Below are 22,608 nucleotides of genomic sequence, written 5' to 3'. Positions count from 1 at the left end.
TCCGGACGGCAGATGGAGTAGACGTGTTTACGTGTATCTCCCGCTCTAACTGTTTATTTTGAGCCACTCCATAAGTTAATTTCACTTTTAAACGGATCATAAGGACGAAATTTATACTCTTTCGTTAACATGGCCTCAAAGGCGAGTAAACAAAGTAGAAAAGAAACCAAAACGGACACCACTGACAGCGATTCCAGCGAGCTCAATATGGCAGGGATTTCTAAACTGTTGGATGAACATCGCCAGGCTTTATCAGCCGAATTTAAGTCGACTATATCCTCACTCGAGACCAAGATAGACTGTGTTCAAACGGCAGTATCGGATCATTCCTCCAAAAAACAGTTGTTGTGCTTAATATTTTTGTGGAAACCTTGATAAATTTTTTCCAGGATTCTTTGAATAGAAAGTTTAAAAGAACAACATTTATTTGAAATAGAAATCTTTTGTAACGTTACAATTGTCTTTACGGTTACGTCTGATCAATTTAATGCATCCTTGCAGAATAAAAGTTTTTTTTTATATATATAATTGCTACAGTAAATTTGCTTCATATTGGCAAATCTCATATTCCTATCAACTTTCATTTGTACATTGCATCTTTCCCCATTTTTCCTCAACGCACATTTGTGTAAATTGTGCAGATAGACTAATATGAAAGAAAACTTAAGACACCTTTAGCTTTGCATCACCTGTGCAACCTGCGTAAACTATAGTAATTTATATTACAGAGCATAATATGAGATGAATCCTTGATTTGATGAGTACATTAATTCAATATTAGCATTATTATGCTTTAACAGAATGTGAATTTCACACAAAGGAAGCTTTGAAAAACAGGGTGCCATATTTTCACACATCTAATACCATTTTGTGTGGCATAGTTGTTGGCGTTCTAACAGACAGTGTAGGCACTTGTCATCTCTTGCCAGGTATTCTTCAAAACTGTTTGCCTTGAGGGCACATTGAGAATCATTTAAAGAAGAAGTGAATGAAGTAAACATCTCAAGCTGTGAATTCTCTACACATTCGCGACACTTTTGTGAACAGCATTTCATCGCAAAAAACTGTCTTATTCACTAACCACCCACAAACCATTTTAACCAGGCGCTGTCTGCTATCTTTTATAGCTTTGCATCGTGCAATTCAATTTTTGGGTGCGTCTATGGTGTGACCAGACTCACAGAATTTTTGTAGTGAATCAGATACTAAAAGAGTGCAGCGATGCAGAATCATTCTTAGTGAATTTCCCCTAAATATCTTTAATTCATGCAGATTATGCAATCATCCAATGAAATAATATTTTGCAAAAAAAATCAGTCTTTACCATCTCCAAAGAGCTGCAGAATGGCAAGGTCCACTGCCCTCTTCCAGCCTGAGTCTTTTTGAATGGCAATGCCATACCCTGTAGTAGCAAAGATATAACCACTGCCGATGGTCACCAGTTTACATCCCTCATCACGTCCGGCCATGTAGTTCAAGACCGCTGCATCGTAGATGAATGCATCCAATTTACTACACGGGGGGAGGGAGAGGAGTAATATGTTAGAATGTTGGTGAGGCCTTGTCAAACATTAAACTTTGGCAAACCATAGTTATTTTAGTATCATTGATATACTAATATAGTATTTGTTAATATTCAGAATTTTACGGTTTTATTTTTATATATACTTTTTCATTTAAACTTTTAATGATTTAGTTTCACTTTATTCGTTTTTTTGTTTTGTCTATATAGTTTTTATTTAGTTTTAGTTATTTCAGTCTTTCAACTTTAAATTATTTTTTTTTATATATAATTTACTTTATTTTGCTGAATCTTTATTTTGTTTCAAGTGATAACATTTCTAATGGTTTTAGGTTTAGTTAACCAGTGCCAAACACATTTGTTTTACTTTTAAGGTTTTTCTCTTTCCTGGTCAGCAATAAATAAGCTGGGGGGAAAAAAAGAAAAAACAATTTGGGGAATTGTGTTGGATTTGAGGTGTAACTTACATAGGTAACTGACATAGTGTGTAATGCTAATTTAAATAACATTTTGCTATTTCTTGTACTGTATCTAATTTTATGAGCTCATCTTAAGTGAGAGAGTACATGAAATTTGTACTTTTAAAAATTAATTTGTCAAACTAAAAGTGCATTAAAAACCAACCAGAGAAGTTAAAAAGGTACTTAAAAAAGTTGAAAATGTTCATGAAAATGTGACACTGCAAGATATGCCTGTAGTTAAAAAACTCCATAACACTTTATTATAAGGGAGGGAAAGAGGAAGTGGTGTGTGGCCAAGTATGGTGACCCATACTCAGAATTTGTGCTCTGTATTTAACCCATCCAAGTGTACACACAGTAGTGAACATACACCCAGAGCAGTGGGCAGCCATTGCTGCAGCACCCGGGGAGCAGTTGGGGGTTTGGTGCCTTGCTCAAGGGTCTCACCTCAGTCGTGGTATTGAGGGAGGAGAGAGTGTTGGTTATTCACTCCCCCCACCTACAATCCCTGCCGGACCTGAGATTCGAACCTACGACCTTCGGGTTACAAGTCCAACTCTCTATCCTCTAGGCCATTATATAATATAAACAATTATAATTTATGTTAATTTATGTTAACTAATGTAAACAAATGGAACCTTATTGTAAAATGTGAACAATGAAGAACTCAAAGTGTACTCAGTGTACTTTTAAATCATGTTTAAAATGATGTGCGCTCACATGGTATGAAGAATCCTAATAAATTATTTTATGTAGCTTTTACATAAAGTGCGTTGCATCCAGTGACCTGCCATGTTAAAATCACATGACCAGGTAAAAACTATTAACTTTATCCTGGTGAAAATTTTAGTTAGTCCAACATGGCTGTCATATCTGCCTTTAAAATGGCCACTGTTAGTACTAATAAAATAAAGGACTGCAGAAGCCAGTTTCATGTTAAATCAGTCTTTTACCAATCAGCATCTCCAAATAAAGTCCCTCCAGGATGCCTCATTTTGATGCTATTATCAATCCAGAGTTCATCCACCCACTCACTCACACATGTACTTACTGCTGTCCTACAAGCTTTTCAACTCCTTGTCTTCCCACCCTTTATATTCTTTTCATGCAGATACCATCTTTTTCGCTCTCACCCCGTCTTGAGGCTGTGGAGGGCCTCGTTTACGTTCTTCTGGTGGAAGCTGGTCATATAGGCGTGCATCTCTTTGTAGTTGTTCCTTATGTTTCTCTCTGTGCTGCCATTGGGCACAGTACCGAAGCGGAATGGAGGGGAGAAGTCATTCGGATGTTGAAACTAGATAAGAGAGAGAAAGCGAGAGAGAAATATATATATATAACTCCGCAGTGTCCACATTGTCAATGAACACTCAAGGGACAAAGTGTGAGAAAAAACCTTTAAAGATACAACAGATCTTTTTTCCCCCCACCATTCATAATAGAACTATTTCCAGTGTAAACACACAGACTCTTTGTTCTCTAGACACTCAAAGCTTCACTAGACATAAAAAGTAAAGCATGACTTAGAGTAAAAAAACTAAATCTCACTACATCAATTATTAAAGAAGCTACAGCACCCTCTCAAATCTTGTTTTCTGTTTCATAACGGTTGACTAATTCACATTAGCCCAATTTTCTTACACGCAAAGATGACATGGGGAAAAAACAAAACAAATTACCACAAAACCAGTCAGCATGTGGTTGCCCAAATATGTCATCAGTCGTTTGAGGATAATAAACAGTAGTATTAGTATGTCACATGCAACACTGCGCCATGTAAGCATGCATGAATTCACTTATGAAGAAAAATGATTCACTGTTAAGACCATGAAGTGGGATGTTTTTTCTATAAATTCCTTTTAAAATCATAATTTCCACACAGGTTTCACTAACAAATCCCGCCCCAAACTCAAGTCATTGGCTAAACCAGAAGCTGACGTGTCAGATTGCTTAAACAAACAAACATTTTTAAAGCACCAGAGCCTCAGAAACCCACAAATGGCTTACTTATAGCTGTCTTTGCACATTAAACTGAGACAGAGGAACATTTTATTACATCAAAAAAATTACACAGGGCAACTTAAATATTGCATCATTTGTTGGTTAGTCTATGCGAATTAACCTTAGCTGTTTAACACCAAGGATAAAGCAGAGTTTGGTGTATCAAGTCACGTTCAGTTCAAGTCAGTCTTTGAGGAAAAAACTGCTTTTTATGTCCTAGAGGTAGAATAGATCAAATGTTTTGACAGTAGGATAAATGAGAACTATAATTTTAATTACAGCTTTCAGATGCACGTGCTTCATATTTTCACATGCTGCTGAATTTGACCAATAATCCCTTTTACCTTTTTATCACTCAGGCCCGTCACCTGGTCCACATATTCCTCTTGAATCATAAATGCGGCCAGGTTGGCAGTGTAGCTGGCCAGGAAAATCACAGCGAAGAAGGCCCAGACTGAGACCATGATCTTGCTAGTAGTGCCTTTGGGGTTCTGCACGGGCACAGAGTTATTGAAGACCAAACCCCAAAGTAGCCAAATAGCTTTTCCGATGGTGAAGGAGGGACCGCCAGGCTCTGATGGTGTGTAAAGAGGTAGAGAAATTGAAATAGAGAATTATTACCTTATAATTTAATAGGAATCAGACAGGAGTAAAAGGGCAGAGGAAGAAAATCCATAATAAATAGCCATGAATTAACTATTCAGTTTTGATTTCGAGCTAAAGAATCAATAACATTTAGAGAGTAGTACATTGCTAAGCATGATATCAGCCAATACAACATGGAGAGATGAAACTAAAAGATGAGGTTATTTTACATTTTTATATACATTGCATATATATAAAATATACTCTCTCTCTCTCTCTCTCTCACTATATATATATATATATATATATATACATGCATCTCATGACACAGGCCGATACGATACGCATCTCGATGCATAACCAACAATACATTAAAGATACATATGAAGCAGGTACCGATGCAGTGCGATAGGATTCACCCCTATTACGATGCAGTGCGATCCCATTTGATTCAACACAATGCGATTCGATGCAATACAATGCAATGGAGAAAATATGATCACTTTTAATGCCTTGAGGCCTGTTTCATAAAACAAGTTTACCAAATAAGCCAGGCTTATTTCAGTTAGTCTGACTCATTGTCAAATGATTTGGTTCCATAAAGCAAATTTAACATAGGCCTAGATCAAGCTTAGTCACTGTGGCAACTTATGCTGGGAAACTAACCTGGTCTAAAGCAGGCTAAATGTCAGGCTAAGCTGAGCTCCTCTAACACTGACCAATAGGAATGTAATGATATTACCACTCTCTCACATAGTATTTTTTTACCTTTGTTTTTTTTACAGTTTCTAGCCATGCAGCCTTTCTCTCTGGTTTTATGACAGCTGTGCTTTTTATAGTTTGTCAAACAAATAGCAGAACATTACAATCTAAAATTGCTCTTTAAATCATTAAAATGCCTAAATTAAAAGTTAAAATCACTGAATTAAAAATGAAAATAAATAATAAAGAAAATTACTATATTTTAACTGGTATAAGAAACACATTAACTCATTTGAGAATTATAGAATTATATATAGAAATATAGAATTATATTTGATTTACCTATTACAATAGTCCCTTTACAGATACTGCTATCATAAAAAATACACTTACATGTAGGCTTAAAATTCTACAAAAGACACATTTAATGTCCAACAACAAATATTGTATATTTTACTCTCGCGTGCCTCGCCCAAACCTGACAGCAGAATGGATATGTTTGCATGATTTTCTAACATTTACAGATGAAAAATATACCTGTGACATGTCAGTTATGCACTGAGGAAAACACAACGTCTCAAATGCATTAAACAGCACAGATGTATTCGCTGTTTGCCATGGTGGATCGATCTGATCCATGATTGACATTAAGGACTGCTTAAAAATATGCGTGCACAAATTAGTGAGATTGTGTGAATTTCTTTTATCGTTTATGGATAAATCGGTTTTTACAGATGCAAAAAAAGGTTAGAAGCGATGCCAACTTGTAGCCGAAGCACACTTTTTAAACCGATGCATCACATCATTAACTTTTTATGCCGATGCACCGAGAGAATCGGGACATCTTCCCATCCCTAATATGTGACCCTGGACCACAAAACCAGTCTTAAGTTGCACAGCTATATTTGTAGCAATAGCCAAAAATACATTGTATGGTCAAAATTATAGAATTTTCTTTTATGCCAAAAATCATTAGGATATTAAGCAAAGATCATGTTCCATGAAGATATTTTGTAAATTTCCTACCGTAAATATATGAAAACTTCATTTTTTATTAGTAATATGCATTGCTAAGGACTTCATTTGGACAACTTTAAAGGCGATTTTCTCAATATTTAGATTTTTTTGCACCCTCAGATTCCAGACTGGTTTTGTGGTCCAGGGTCACACATATATATATATATATATATATATATATATATATATATTTAAATGGAAAAACACAAAACACCATTATTTAAGTTAAAGCATAATTATGAACAAAAGTATATTATATTAAATAAAAAATATTACATTGTAATGATATGTAGTGAATGTAGTTACATACATTTTTAGATGGTTAAAAAGTGAAGACATTAAACTATATATACCAAATGTATATTGGTGTTACGTATAAAGGCTATATATATATATATATATATATGTGTGTGTGTGTGTGTGTGTGTGTGTTTATACAAGCATGTGTGCACACCTCGTCCATCTGCCAAGCAGCGATTATAGCCGACAGGACTGACGTACTCAAAAACGAAAACAGCCACGGCTGAAACTAGCAACAGCATAACGAACATCATTACCCAGACATCAGCGCTGAAGGGCTCTGAGAGCAAAAAAAGAAGGGAAAAGAAATTACTAATGAAGAGTGCACTTGAATTTGGAATTATATCTTGAATGCCATTACAGTGTGTATATAGCACTTACCTAAAAAGGCAGAAGGCGACACTGTGCCATTGCTACGAGAGACCATGACACTAATCCCAGTCTCTATGAAGGGCACAGAGAAGTCAATGACCTCTGACCTCTCTTCATTAATGGTAAGGGACCCCACTGCCATGTGGGCATTCTTCAACACCACCTAGACATGAGGAAAAGGGGCGGTTATACCAAACCTGGACTAGTCTAGGCCTGCCGCAACAGAGGTGGAAAAAAGCAACAGTGTGAGAAGAAAAAGGTGAAAGACAGATAAAATGGGAACTAGTGAATGAGAAAAACATCAAGAAAAAACAAGACTGTGAGACCAAAAAAGGCAGAAATCAGGTTACTTCCTACAATGAGTCGCAGTAGCTTTTAATAGCCTTTTTTCAACCTTTCCCTAATCACTACTTCCCCAAACCCATCACTTGTCCAGGTATATTTAGAGTTACATATAAGGGGCCTCCGGTGATATAGGAAAATGGGACAAAACAGAGTTAATAAGGTGAATGTATGCTACAGGAAGGCTTTGTCTACATCAGGGCTACTCAAGGGTCCACAAAACCGGATTTCTTTAGCTTCTAATTCTAATTCACACTTCTAATTTTTTTTATAGTGCCTATGTTATATTAATAAGGCTACTGAGTGTTACACACTTACACAACCACGTATCAAACTAAATCGCTCCCATTATAATCAATGAAGCTGTACTGTAAGCGCTCACCTGTGGCACAGTTTGCAGAGTGGACTATAGATTTCTGCTTGTGTCGGATTTTATAAATTGCACTGTGCATTTACCATGGTATATATCAGAATCTGAAAAAACATGTGGGTTGTGACAATGCCCTGTGGGCTGCATGTTGAGTAGTGCTATTCTATATCCTATTTTCTTTCTCTATCTTTTCAAAATATGAGAGCATATTTTACATATTTGCTTGAGTGTGTGTTGCATTATAGCATCTATCACTGATCATGAGTATGTCTTTGAGCATCATATCTTGTAAAGACATTAAGTAAACATAAAGCAAGCTACGAAGAGTCTGCGGCTTCAAATGTGGTGAGTATTCATATGACTAGGACCAAAAGGGAACTGCATAACATTCATTCCAACTGTGGATTTACATATGATCCGGTAACTCATATTATTTCTCATCTGAATTAATGCACCAGCTGTATTTTCCCTTGGGCTTGTGCAAACTCACTTGCTCACATTTTCTCTCTCTTTCATCTGTTCTTGTCATGAGAGACACTTTTCAGATTTTCATTTTTTGGAAATAATATATAATCAGAAACCCATAGACGCTCCAGAACTTTGTCCTAGTGGTTATTATGGTTAACTAAAACAATAAAAAAATCCTTACTTGAAATAAAATAAACATTAAATGAAATAAAAGAAAACCTAAAATAACTTGAAAAAATTTAATTATGTGTTTAATTCCATGTTTGTAGTTTTTTAACACTTTTTATGAGTGTTTGTAATTCTAATCGAATCCTCCTCCACAGCGGTAATATTAGCCGTTAGAGTGTGCATCGAACTGCACTTCGAATTCTAACTGGACGTAGTAGAGCATCCGGGAATCTTTGGCATACTTTTTAAAACATACTATGATTTGGGACATACTAATTATATTTTCGAATACTATTTAGGACAGACAGTAGGCAAATTGGGACGCAGCAAATGTTTTAAAATATGATGGTTTCATTCTAAACATAGTGATTATCTCTAAGATGGACACCCAACATAATATATGATATTTACCATCTGAATCTAACCATGTCATGTCAACAAATGGAAAAGTCAGCCATCTATTAATTATCATGTTAATTACTCTGTGCTTTTAGCCCCAACAGAAGGGGCGCTTTTTACCCCAAATACTTTTACATATTCTTTCCTTATTTAAAAACAGTTGCTTTAATTATCTTAAAACTGAAAATCATAAAGCGATTTTCATTTGCTACTTAAATTTACAACCTTTTTATAAAACATAAAATATTAGATCAACTTTGCACTGCTGCGCCAAAGATCAGACAAATATACATGTGCATCTTGAAAAGCGAATGTTTTGGAAAGTGCTACGCCAAGTTTTTGTGCCATCTAATGGTTTAGATGAAAATAATATCAAAGGAGCCTTTTACCCCGGGGCAGCTTTATCCCTGTTGTACCCTACAGCTGAATATGCTCCTCTTATCCATCATTTGCAGAGGAATGGTAGAACGGGAAGAACAAAAGTGTATGTTCCAGCAAGCTCTTGACTGAGAATACTCTTGACTGGGACGATTCAACCCAAACTCTATGTGTTTGATGAGAACCACAGGTTTTTTACTAAAAGTGTTTTGAAACTAACCTCCCCAACCATGCCATTCCATGTGCCGTTGATCTTTTTGCCATGCTTCCCATTGGTCACCAGGTAGAGATCATAGGTGAATTTTACAGACTTGGCGATCTTTTTGAGGATGTCTATACAGAAGCCCTTGCAACAGCGTTTAATGTAGATCCCTGAATCTCTTGTCTGATTTCTAGAGGTAGGAAAAACATGAAGAAAAAGTTGAGAAGATTAATGTTAGCACAGGAAGTTATTTTTCTAAATAGTGAAGATGGCGTTTAACAAATTTCTCCTAAGCCGTTCATCAATCCTTAATCAAAATACCATTTCATAATAAATCTGTGTCTGAAGAAATCAATCAGTGAGTCAACATAACATCAAAATGACTAATGACCACTGCACTGACTACTGAATTGACTACACTGGAACAAGGAGACTTAAATTTGTCAAAATTCACATTAATCTCGGATCATTTCTCATAATAAATGTGTTTTAGCAATAATTCATTACAAGAATGTGAAATGAATTTAACACTAATTTAACACAGATATTTTTTATCAATAGTAAAGAGACATGATACCAATTTAATCCATAAATAAATCAGTCTTTTTACATTAATTAACAGTACAATACTGTATACACCACACTTTCTTACTACATGATATAATCTGGTCCTGACAATGACAGAGCACCTTGAATTTGAAAACTGAATGGAGGATCTGTATTTAGTGCTCTACTTAGACAACACTGCAGTTTGGCAGTCAAGATTAATGACTGATCTAATATTGATCTCATACAATGACTGATTTTAGATAGCAGATATAAGATATGTTACCTGTACTATGTCTCATCTTGGATATGGATAAGAAACTCTTCATAGACATGGAATGTGGTACAGTACGCCTGAGACCACTGAAAAAAACTATTTTTCACTTTTCTAATTCATTAGACATTAATCAGATATATTAGCAGGATAATAATTAAAGTGAAATGAAATTGAATCTCTAGGTCTCAGTATTTGGTCTCATAGTTTTTTCTGTTTAAATATTTTTATTGTCCAGTTTTCTAGACCTCACTGTATTCATCTGTGATTTAGACAAGTTTTATAACATTATCCAGTCTACCACTTATAACATCTGCTGTGAAATCTGTGACAAATCTGAATTTGGAACCAAACTGCAGCACATTTTCCTGAATATCTGTACTGTTCATATTGGATTCTCACTGGAGTTTGAGCTGTTTTCTGCACGGTACTGTATTCCTCATGCAGGTGCCACTGAGGGGGTCAACATCCTCCACAATAACAAATGGAGCCTCCTCCAGCGTAACAATGGACAGGTGGTCGTCCTCCCGCTCCTCAGCATCTGAGTAGAGCTCGAACCGAGGCCACACGTGGAACTTCATTGCCAGAGACCCGTTCTCCCATTTACCGACCTGTGAAAGTGCAAAGAGTGGCAAGATGAGAGCAGAAGATGAGAGAAGGATAACGAGTGAGATAATGAGAGGGTGTTGAGGTTGAAGTGGCTGCGATTTGATTAGTGCGGGCTAAATTTGAGGATGCCTGAAATCTTGAATTAAGATAAAGACAGATAAAGAGTAAATGAAGGTTGATAATTACATCAGGGAACTGCACAGTCATTGACTGCACAGAGTTAAGAGAAATCAAGAGGCAAAAGTGAGAAATGTGTAGAGATGCCCACCCTTTCATACTGCCTCTCCTTATTTAACAGTATAATGACCAACTTTGGGTGCATCTGAAAACCGTCTTCACTGAAGGAGAGGTTGCGCCCTTCAAATGTCACATTCATGAGGTACCTGGAGAGAAAACAGAGTGAATAATCAGACCAAACACATTTGGTGGTTATTAACACAAAGGCACCTTCCTTGTTTAGATCTGTATAGCACAAATATTTTCAGAACAAGTCGAAGCAATGTACAGTATCCCACAATGTCAGCAGTTTACATGGCTTTCCAGTATACCTAGTGTATGGGCTTCTGCACACTATCCGCATATGTCCACACACATTTATAATGCAGGAAAACAGGTTTGTTGCTAGAGGCTATAGCAAATTATATTCACAATGGAAAATGTGAATCTGGGAGCCTCCTGGTCACAAAACCACTATTATGACTTTAAAATCCACCCAGTTGGAGAGTTTTGAGGAGCTGGTATGAATTTCACCTTAACACAATACAATAATCATAAATCATAAATAAAAAAGAATAATCCAGGGAAAAATATTTATTACAGAGGTGAGTGATATTATATATCAGATCTAACAACCAATATCTTAGCCTTTAGTTAGTCAAAGAAAAATGTAACCGCAACTTTTTATTTGAAAGTAGCACATTTTTACATTATAATTATAAAGCAGTTTGCTGCATCTTGAAACAATTTGGCTTTGTATTTGCTTGTAATGGATGCTGTGGATGAGAGAGAAAACACTGCATGGTGAATAGTTTCATCCAAATGTCAAGTTTTTTCCAAAAACAGCATGCTTGACCTCCATCACTTAGGAATTAATCCTTGTCACGCAACCTTAAGAACCAGAGCATCTTGACTACACTGCCTTGGATAGCTTTTGACATGGTCAGCCACAAGCTGTTCATTTCAGTGCAGACTGTACAACGTTAACTAATTTACTGGTTTATTTCCTACTTGAACAGATCATATAAAGTTAGCAAAAAAGCCTAATTTACTGGCTCTCAATCCAGGAGTCCCTCATGGCTCAGTATTTGGTCCTTTAATTTTTTCCATCTACATCAGATCACCCTGCATTACCATCTAATCAGTGTAAATTTGATTCCTCCTCACTGGCCCACCAGATTTTGTCAATTAACCCCTTCAAGTTCATACAAAATGCTTTCAGTCGAGTTGTAATTAACCTCTGTTGTAATTAACCTCTTTCATGTCACTAACCTGCTCCGCAGACAAATTTGTGCAGTACTTAATGGACTGTCTGAGTCTAGTGACTCGTCTTTACTGACCTCATATAGCACTTAGACATCTGAACTGCATCAACAAAGTTTAAGCATTCTTATATTGTGTTGTTCTTCTTGTTGCCCTTGAGATCTAACTTACAACTTAACACTTGACTCCTTAGTATTCTTGGCCACAGTTCCAGCATTTGGCACTTACGTGATATGTATATATGAGTTCATAATAAGACGAAAAATAAATGAACCCTTCAGTAACATTATACAATACATGTTATTGGAGACCATGGCATCATAGTAAGGTCAATATATTACACAAATGTCTTTTTCTAGCAGTTTTTTTTTTTTTTGTATTTCTTCCAGTGCTTTCTGTGTGTTTCTTCTAGTGTTTCCCACTAAAATTTAAATATCATATTTTGGTTTAGGGATCAATTCTCACTATTAACAAGTTTTTTTATTAGGACACAAATTACTAGCATATTGAGTGTTTATAAGTACTTAGAAAGCACATAATGCCTTATTCTGCATGACCATATTCTAGATCCCTTAATCCTACACATTACCTAAATTTAACAACTACCTTATTAATAAGCAGCAAATTAGGAGTTTATTGAAGAAAAAATAGTTAACGGTGATAATTGGTCCTCAAACTATATTGTGACCAAAATATGATACTGAAATTTTAGTTTTTAGCATAGTTGTTTGGTCAACAAGTAAAAACAATTAAAAAAAAAATACACTAACATACATTCAGACGAGTCAAATTTATTTAGATTTTTATATAAATGCATACTTATTAATATTTTATAGTGAATTATAGTTTCATTGATTAACTATAAACCAAACGTGTTTTCAGGACAATTGTTTTCTTCATAATTATGTACATGTTGTATGTTAATACATTTGATTGTTTTTGCCAAAATAATATTTTTGTACATTACCTTTTACACTTTTGCAATTTCATGAATTGTTATTTTTTGTTTCTAAGATGTTCAAAAAGTGATTTTCATAAAAATAAACATACCCTGAGCAATATTGGAAAGGTGCTTAGATGGATACACTTTTCCATTAATTCACCCTACTTTGTCAAACACAGAACATAAATTTCCCCATAGTAATAAAAGATATCAGCAGTAAAACATCATGAAACAGAATCACATAGACAAGTCGTTTCCCTTTTCTTCCATCTGGGTGTACAATTTATGACGTAGAAGAACTGACCCAATTTAGGCAGTGAATGTAAATCAGTCTGTAGTCAGGTGTGTGTGTGTGTGTTTGTGCCCTTAAGTACTGATACGTGCTCAGATTTTCATCATAGCGTGATTATCATGTATGTGTGTCAACAAGTTTTGTGTCAGAGCCAGTGAAAACTCTCTGCTGCACTCCTCGCTCTCTTGCCTCCATCTGTGGGCTGTTGTCGCCATGACAACAATCGGCCTCATGAAAACTCACCACACAAGAAATAAATATCTGCTCTAAACAAGAGAGAATGAAAGAGAAGTATGCAAACAGAGAGAAAGCTAGAGAGCAGAATGACCAAAGAAATAGTATGTTTCGTGCATGTACAATACAATGGAATAAGACTGTGAAACAGTGTTGTACATCTATACATACAGAAGCTAACATCAAAAAATTGACTTCTGGGAGGAGGTCTATAACATCTGGAGAAAGCTAACTGTTAGCATATCAATGGCAGTCGCTCGTCTGGCACAGGAGCTTCTGTATGCTTAAAATAAATGGGGGGAAGTGGTGTGTGGCCAAGTATGGTGACCCATACTCGGAATTTGTGCTCTGCATTTAACCCATCCAAGTGTACACACAGTAGTGAACATACACCCAGAGCCATTGCTGCGGTGCCCGGGGAGCAGTTGGGGGTCAAGGGTCTCACCTCAGTCATAGTATTGAGGGTGGAGAGAGTGTTGATTATTCACTCCCCCCACCTACAATCCCTGCCAGACCTGAGACTCGAACCCACAACCTTCGGGTTACAAGTCCAACTCTCTATCCATTAGGCCACGACTGCCCATGTGGTATGTGACTTGAAATCTGAAATGTTGATCATGGGTGCTTGGGAGGTGCATAAAAATGGCAACACTAAGCCCTTCAATTGAAATACTTGCAATTGAGACTATGTTTGCAAAAATAGACAACAGAAAACATAGCTACTTTTGAATAGCTTATAAATGTACTGGTTTATTTGAAACTTGAACAGATCATAGAAAGTTAGCAAAAAAAATAAAATAAAAAATCCTGCCCCTCAATTCTGGAGTCCCTCATGGCTCAGTTTTTGGTCCTTTATTTTTTGCCTTTGATCAGATCACCCTGCAATGCCATGTAATCATAGCTCATTTTTGAATAGGTGTAAATAGAAAAAATACATGTTATGCCCACTGAATTGTGTGGCTAAAGCACCAGCAGGGGCTAACTGAATCATGGTAACCCATCAAATATTCACAGTGATTTGTTAAAACAGCACTTACAACAGATTTCGGATATGTACTTAAATATCATGATATATTTGGTAGCATGGTAAATATTAAAGTATCATGGGACTGCAATAGTACTTTGTTGTTACATTAACACTACTAGAGAATGACATATACAAACTGCAGTAGTTTCTGCAATAGTTACGTGCACATCTAATCCATTTAACCTACAGTCTCATACAGACTCGCACACCATCAATTCCCAAATCGGTGTGTTAGGGCAGTCTGTGCTGATTCTTGACACTCGAAGGTACGTACAACCCCAAACTGCCAACAGATAGAATGAAAGTGAGAGGGTGTGTGTGAAAGAGAGAGGAAGAGAGAGACCCACCAGCATATAAAATGCGTTACCATGGTGCCCACAACCATAGCAATCTCCAAGCAATCTGCTGTGTTGCCATGGGAACAGTAATCTCACCCGAGAGAGTGAGGGAGAAAGAGAGGAAGAGACATGGAGAGAGAGGTAGCATCTTTTGTACTTACAGCGAGATGCATGATGCAGCAGAGACCCATTTATCTGTCACTATAAATACAAACAGATCGATATTGGACATGACAGCCAACCAGATTTATCGTATCCAACGTTTTTCAGCTCTAGCATTGATCTGACATTAGAAAACTCATCTTCAGATTTACCATACACCCTTTTAAAAGCACAACCCTTCAAGGAGCTATGAATTACTTGATCATACATTCAAGGGTTTCCTCTCATGTTTAATTTTGGACCTGACATAACATCTCCTGACTTGACACCATACCATTTCATGATACTTGTCACGGCTGTGAAATAGCCTCTCAGGTCAACAGGGAACAGCTTTAACAACCATCGAAAACTTGAGGGAGTGTGAGGACTGTATATGATTATTTCATTAATGTCTAGAGCAGGGGCATTTTCTCCGAGGAGCAATGTTGTTATTGTTAACTAAAACTATCAAAAATAATTTTCTCTCACTAAAAAGTTGAATATACAATAATTAATTAAAATAAAAAATAAAAATTAACTGAAATTACAAATATATAAAACATTTAATATGTACAGTATATATATATATATAACACTGTCCAACAGTGAGACCATTGAATAAAGTTTCAGAAGGATGCAATGTGCCTTTTGCCTCCCCTGAGCACATGGGTGTCTTACATATATTGTTTTTGATGGGATCACTTGGTGCCCTGGGCGAGATAAGGCATGACCAAAGAAAAAAAAACTGTTCTTTACATAAGACGTCCATGGCTAGTGGTACAGTTTCTCTGTAATGTGTAGGTGGACCCAGGTTCAAACTTGATTTTGAATTCAACAGCAAAACTGCAGCTGAATTTGAATTTATTTTTTTTTATGAAAAAGGTCATGCAAGTTACATAAGGGTGAGTATATGATCTTCAGTTTAAAGTAAATGATATATAGAAGGTGCAATGTGATTGGACAAAAGAAATTTGAATGTGTGATATGATTGACCAAATATTCTGTCAATGGGAAAACGCCAGCTCATCATGTTCGCAAACAGTGCACAAATTGGCCTGTCAGGGTCAAACCGTTGGAATTGGATGGACTAATTATGAGGTAAACAATTCACCCACTCCGACATCGCTACTCATGGCCACATCCAAACTTCAAATTACTTTAAATGATCTGTGACTGAGGCGTTTTTTCGTGAGTACTCAGCTCAGTTAATTTAATACTGCGCCTCCGTGTCGGCAACCTTCATGACACCAACTGTGTTTATAGAGGATTAGATGACTAATGATCTGAAAATAATGTGACTATTAATAATAACAAATAAATGACGCATCAAATATGATTTTTACTTTAAAATTCTAAAATAGCTTTTGAAGTAATACAAAAAGCATCAACACATTTTAATGAGACTTCATATGACTTGGTTTTAATAAAAAGCATGTTTATTAAGAACAGTTCGCTCAGAAATTAAAATTCTTTTACCATTTACTGAAGTACAAATTAATGCATATGGAGAGTGTTTGAAAAAGTAAACTGAAGAGAGTAAGTTATGACCGTGTTAATTTTGAGTAAACTGTGAAACGTCTGTCATCATTTACTCACCCTCCAAACCTGTATGTTTTCTTCTTCTGTTGAACACACAAAAAAGATATTCTGAAGTATGTGTGTAACCCATACAGTTGACGGTAGCCATTGACTTGCATAGTATTTCTTTTCCATACTATGGAAGTCAATGGCTACCTTCAACTGTTTGGTTACACAAATTCTTCAAAATATTTTGTGTTCAACATCTGAAAGAAATTCATACAGGTTTGAATCAACTTCAGGGTGAGTAAATCATGACAGAAGTTTCATTTTTATGTGGACTATACCTTTAATATAAAAAACATACAAAAATATTATGGAACTAGTTTGTTGATAATGTCAGGTAAATGGTGTTTCATTTGCCTTCAACTTCGTAAACATCAAATGTAGCATGAATTTACAGTACATTTGACTAAAAGTCCCGCCAAGAGGGGGCTTTGTCTTCTCATTTCAGAAGACCACCAAACGTTACTGGTCTAGAGGGAGGCAGGCATGGCTGTTATGAGTCTAGAAGTAATTACAGTGTTTGCCCACCAGCACTGGATTATTTTAATGCATCATCAACACAGAGGCAACAATAATCTGCAGAGGATTTATAACGCATGAGGTGTTATGACATCATGATATTAGTTAACCTAAACAGGATTTCAGATTAACCGAACACAGTTTGAATCACACTTTGGTCTCGTATCTCGTATTAAGAGCCACCCTCAGTGCGATCTATATACATGAAAGTGGATGTGGGCTGGGGAAGTGTATATAGGTTTTTCTAAAAGTGCGTTTGTGTGTTTATGTATGCACTTTTAATTAAAGCAAGTTAGAGGCTCCTGGGTGAACCACAGATTAATTACCTTTACTTACACAGGACACCATGTAATGATCAAACCCCTTCCCCAGGGAAGCCTGTGGGCCTTGTAACACACCGATACACCACCAACACTCACACACTAAAACACACACTGATACACACACACACACACACACACACTTCCGCTCTGTGTAAAGGCACACAAACACACCTTTGGGAATTGAGCTGCATGCGTTAAAGCTTTAAAGCCAAATATTTTGAAAAGGCTGAAACTGTTCATTTTGTATTTTGTATTCTATAAGTGTGAGAAAGCAAACAATAAATGGAGACAGAAAGGAAGTGTGTGACAGTGAGCAGAGAATGGAGAGATAGACAGAGAGAGAAAGACAGCTTGCAAGACTGAAGGGGTTCACCAGCGTATAACTGATATCTTGACCTACTTCTGAAGAGTTATTGTCAGCGTCTTTCAGCAATGCCCAAAAGCATAATAAAAACGTCCACAACCACCTTATTAAACTTTCTGGGCATCAGGTCTACTGGCCACCCAGTGAACCTGAGAGCGGCAGCCTGAGGGGCTACAATTAACTGAAGTGGAGAATAAAAGCCTGGCAGCTTCACAAGCCTTAAGCACCTCGGAGGAGTCAAAGCATCAGAGAGACAAGCCACACAATCACACATGCGAGGGAAAACACAATATAACACACACACACACACACACCCCAACAAACAAGCAAGAATGTAATATTTTCAATATTGGGGAGACAATATACTGTATATGTTTAAGTCAATACCAAAAGAATCAAACTAAATACATACACATTTTAGACAATAGACATTTATAATATAACAATTCTAAATAAAAATATTTTATATATGAAATTAGTTTATAAGTGTACACATGTAAAATGTATGCATGTATGGCTGTAAAAAAATGCTACTGTAAAAACCTGTTAATTGGATAAAGCTAAGTTTCCTCAGACAGTGAAAAATTGTAATACATCTAATGGGAGATTTAATGTACAATACACTTAAATTTACAGCTTTTGTAAGTTAAAAAAGAACAAGTAACCCTATAATTTACAGTGAAAAACGCAAATTAATGCTCCCCTGAATTCTCTGTGGCACTTCACTTTTGTTTCTTGTTCATTACCATGATGTTTTTTTTTATTTGTGTGTATGACCCTGCGAGCCTTCTATTATTAAGACATTAGTATTTATTTAAAAGTTACTTGTGATAAACTTTGATTCATAATGTGGCTTGTCAGTTCATAAGGTGGTTGTCAGTACATTTTAAAGATTTTTTTCAATATATTTTTGTAATTTTCTATATTAACATTATTTTATTTTATGAAGTGTTTTACTGTAAATTAAATTTTAGTCTGTAAAACTACAGTTGCTTTTTACTGTAAATTTCACTGAATTGTTTACTATGTAATATATTAATTATAATTATTTAAAAGGCATATAATTCAGTAACTTTCAACCTCATTCAAATTCAATACATTTGACAATAATAAGAGGCTGCATCTATTTCAAATACATGTTAAAAACAAAATAAGAACTTGGAAATCAGTAGGATGAAAAATGCTAAAGGAATTTAGAACATCAATGAGCTAATGATATTTTATATGGATTCAAAATATCTATAAAATTCTTCACAACAATAAAAAAAAAATCAAGATTCAGAACAATAGAACCATTAAACATTAAATTAATGATTAAAATTCAAGCACAATTCAAATAAATTATTTTTTTTCCGCAAGAATAACCCACACATGTCCTTGCAATCAATTTATCTGAGATAAGTACATGTAACCTCATTTAATCTCGCTCTCAACCTTTATAGGGTACATGTATATCATCTAACCTTCCACAAAGATGCCAAAACCTTCAGCTGACCTTCAGAGGAAGCCCTTGAGGCTGTCTCAGGCCCTTAACCATCACAGATCATGACCCATCCAGCTGAAAAGCCCTCCATCACCGCTGACAGATCCACCGCAGAGCATGGTGGGTGTTCCAGAATGATAATATAGAATCTTGGAATGCCATTTAAATCGTCTCCATTATAGTGGAAACGGATCATTAGAGTCCTCGAGGGGTTACAGGGTCCAGTGCTTCTCATTCAGCCCACCTCATAACGCTGTCATTCAAAATCTTCAAGTGTGTGTGTGTGTGTGCACGCATATGTGAGGTCCCAAGTGTGCACTGCAGGTGAACCTGCACTCCCAGAGGACTCTAAACAAAACAGTTTTCTCCATTTTGTATTTACGGCTACTTTTTCTCCATCTTTTTTGTGTTCTCCAGTGTTCATAAGATATTAGTGTCCTTATCTTCTCATCATCCAATTCAAAAATCCACTTCAGCGACTGTAAAGGCTAGTCTAACACATCTGCCTAATTACACAAATACAACCATCTTGTTCTACCAGATACTATGCCCGCTGGGTAATTGTTGTAAATCCACCATTCACAAATAACATAAAAGTGTTTTTTTCCACTTAATTACTTGTTTCCTTCATCTAAACAAACAAAGCTTTTTGCAACAACACAGCTATATGTCTTCATAACATGCTCTCCTGGCTACATGCACTTCCAGAAACATTATAAATGTTTAATTTAATGTTTAAGTCAAACTGTAACTATTGTGTTTCATTAATGATCGATGCCGCATTTGTATGCAATGTGTTCTTGACTGGTTCAAGTCCAAGCTAAGCGCTGGAATTAAGTGCTCTTTTACATTCATGCCTTAGAAAACAGCTTCCAAATTTAGCATTGAATATTTTAAAGTGTTTTCAAAGACTGCAAAATTAAGCAATTGGAGGAATGTTGAATGGTTCCCTGCTAACCACCCCTCAAACACTTCACACAGACATCTGTATAAAGTAAGGGTTCAAAAGGAAGAGAAGAAAGAATCGGTAACACTTTAGTTTAGGGACCTATTCCCCAGTTAATGGTGTGTTAATATCGAGAATTGGACCTTAAAATAAAGCATGAATCTTTGGCCTAAAACTAATCAGATGGAAGTAAATAGAAAGAAGCCATAGAAGAAAAGAGATGAATGAAGAAAGTGTAGGTAGAGCAGGAATAACTGTAAACAAAAATTAGTGTAAAAAAAACAATAAAAAAACTACCCTTCAAGGGTTTGGGGTCATTAAGATTTTGTAATGTTTTAGAAAGTCTCTTATGCCCAACAAGGCTACATTTATTTGATCAAAAACAGTAATATTGTGAAATATTATTACCATATGTTTTATAATTTATATATTTTACAACATAATTTATTTCTGTGATGCAAAGCTGAATTTTCAGCACCATACAGTCTTCAGTGTCACATGATCCTTCAGAAATTATTCTAATTTGCTGATTTGCTGCTCAAGTAGCTGTTATTATGTTGAAAACAGTTGTGCTGCTTAATATTTGGTAAAAATATAAATTGTGGAAAGATCGATATGCAGGTTTAGTCATACCGTTTTGGAACAATATGATCAATGGTGAGTAAATTATGACAAAAAATTTCATTTTGACATCTATTGGTTAAAATTCTAGTGCAGTTTTTATTTTTACTGTCGTAATTATGTTTAAAATAAATTAAATAATTTATCATTTTAAATGTAGTTTTTTTTTTCATTAGTGTTATATTTAATTTTATTTTATGTATGATATATGTATGTCTGCACTGGAAGCTCGTGTCACCAAGACAAATTCCTTGTGTGTGTAAACACACTATAAGGCAATAAAGTCCTTTATGATTCTGATTTTTGGGCCTCATATAATATTATAAAAAACTTGCAATGACCTATACTGTACAGGATACAGTACACAACTATAACAGCCTCCTCTAAACAAGAGGAAAGGTGAGTCCAGCGTCTGTTCTGCTGAAATTGGCACGTGATGAATACACCGAGGGAACCCAGCATACGTGTGCCACAACTGTTCATATTAAAGTCTGGATGAGAGGTAGATTTTAATTTGTTACAGTTGCATTTCAAGATTGTCTCTGGGGTTTAAAGTTTATTACATTAAAAGACGAATTAGAGAGTCTGCAATTACTGAGTCTAGGCGAGTGAATCTAACACCGCACTGGTGTGCAATGCAATCCAGTTTGATTAGGTAATAGATTTAATTGACACAGGTAATGATTGCTGATAGGTCAATAATGTTTGTGGCAAAATTGTAAACTTTAGTCTAAACGATCAATGAGCAAAAACCGCAAAATGTTACAATTATCCTCCTTTGCCGTGTTTGCATATGCCTAGAGTTAATCAAGGGAGGGGACATGCAGACAGAAAGAAAGAGGGAAAACTAGACGCAGAAAGAGAGAGAGCGTGAGAGAGAGAGACCGGGCTCCCACTGTTGTTCCATTCGGCTTCCTAATCCTGCTCTGCCTCGAGCATTCAATTAACTCCTCACCAGCAGATCAAATGACTGGCTAAAAGAGAGTGTGACCAAGCCTAAACGCTAATTAATACTTAGGAATCAATGCCCCTCAATACTAAATGTCAAATAACAGTACAAGAGAGAACAGAGCAGTTCAGATGAAAAGCTCAATTTTGTATTACGATGGATATTTATGTTTCTAAAATGAAAATAACAGCCGGGCTGGTACAGACACGTGGGCGTGGGCTGAATGTCAGAGGAGACATAATGGGGAAAGAAAAGTGAAAGGTGCTCTGTGCCAGACGCTTCAGCGAGGAGCTACAGCAGACCCACACTACCAATAATGTACTCTCTTTTTCTCTTTTGTTATCCATTTGTCACTCTCGCTCGTTCTTTCTGCAGGAGGTGTTACAAGTACTGTATGGCTATAATAGAATGCTGCTAGGACTCGCTTTACACCAGGTATTAGGTCCAGATCGGCTGATCCAATCACAAATGGTCAGGTGAGATGCATCATCAGATGTCCCTTGGTAGTAACACACCTTTAGTATAGGGACCAATTCTCTCTATTTACATGCTGCTTATTAGCATGCCTATTATTAACATATTGGCTGTTTATTAGAACTTATAAAGCACATATTCTGCATGACCATATTCTACATCGCTAGTCCTACCCTTA

At 36.0% G+C, this 22,608-nt stretch overlaps 1 protein-coding gene across 1 annotated transcript in view; it reads right to left on the bottom strand.

The window, feature by feature from the left end:
- Positions 1 to 22,608, bottom strand: part of LOC306872608 (glutamate receptor ionotropic, NMDA 2B-like) — a gene marked incomplete at both ends in the record, with an annotated part of 113,846 nt that overhangs the window by 14,692 nt on the left and 76,546 nt on the right. The window contains 8 exons of the mRNA XM_079421234.1: positions 1,325 to 1,512; positions 3,117 to 3,277; positions 4,326 to 4,555; positions 6,740 to 6,865; positions 6,967 to 7,120; positions 9,303 to 9,474; positions 10,507 to 10,715; positions 10,982 to 11,096. Of these exons, the coding sequence (XP_079277360.1) occupies positions 1,325 to 1,512; positions 3,117 to 3,277; positions 4,326 to 4,555; positions 6,740 to 6,865; positions 6,967 to 7,120; positions 9,303 to 9,474; positions 10,507 to 10,715; positions 10,982 to 11,096 (1,355 nt within the window). The remainder of the gene's footprint in view (positions 1 to 1,324; positions 1,513 to 3,116; positions 3,278 to 4,325; positions 4,556 to 6,739; positions 6,866 to 6,966; positions 7,121 to 9,302; positions 9,475 to 10,506; positions 10,716 to 10,981; positions 11,097 to 22,608) is intronic.

Source organism: Barbus barbus (genome assembly GCF_936440315.1).
Source record: "Barbus barbus genome assembly, chromosome: 7".
NCBI classification, from domain to species: Eukaryota; Metazoa; Chordata; class Actinopteri; order Cypriniformes; family Cyprinidae; genus Barbus; species Barbus barbus.
This window is presented reverse-complemented; position numbering and strand designations above follow the sequence as displayed.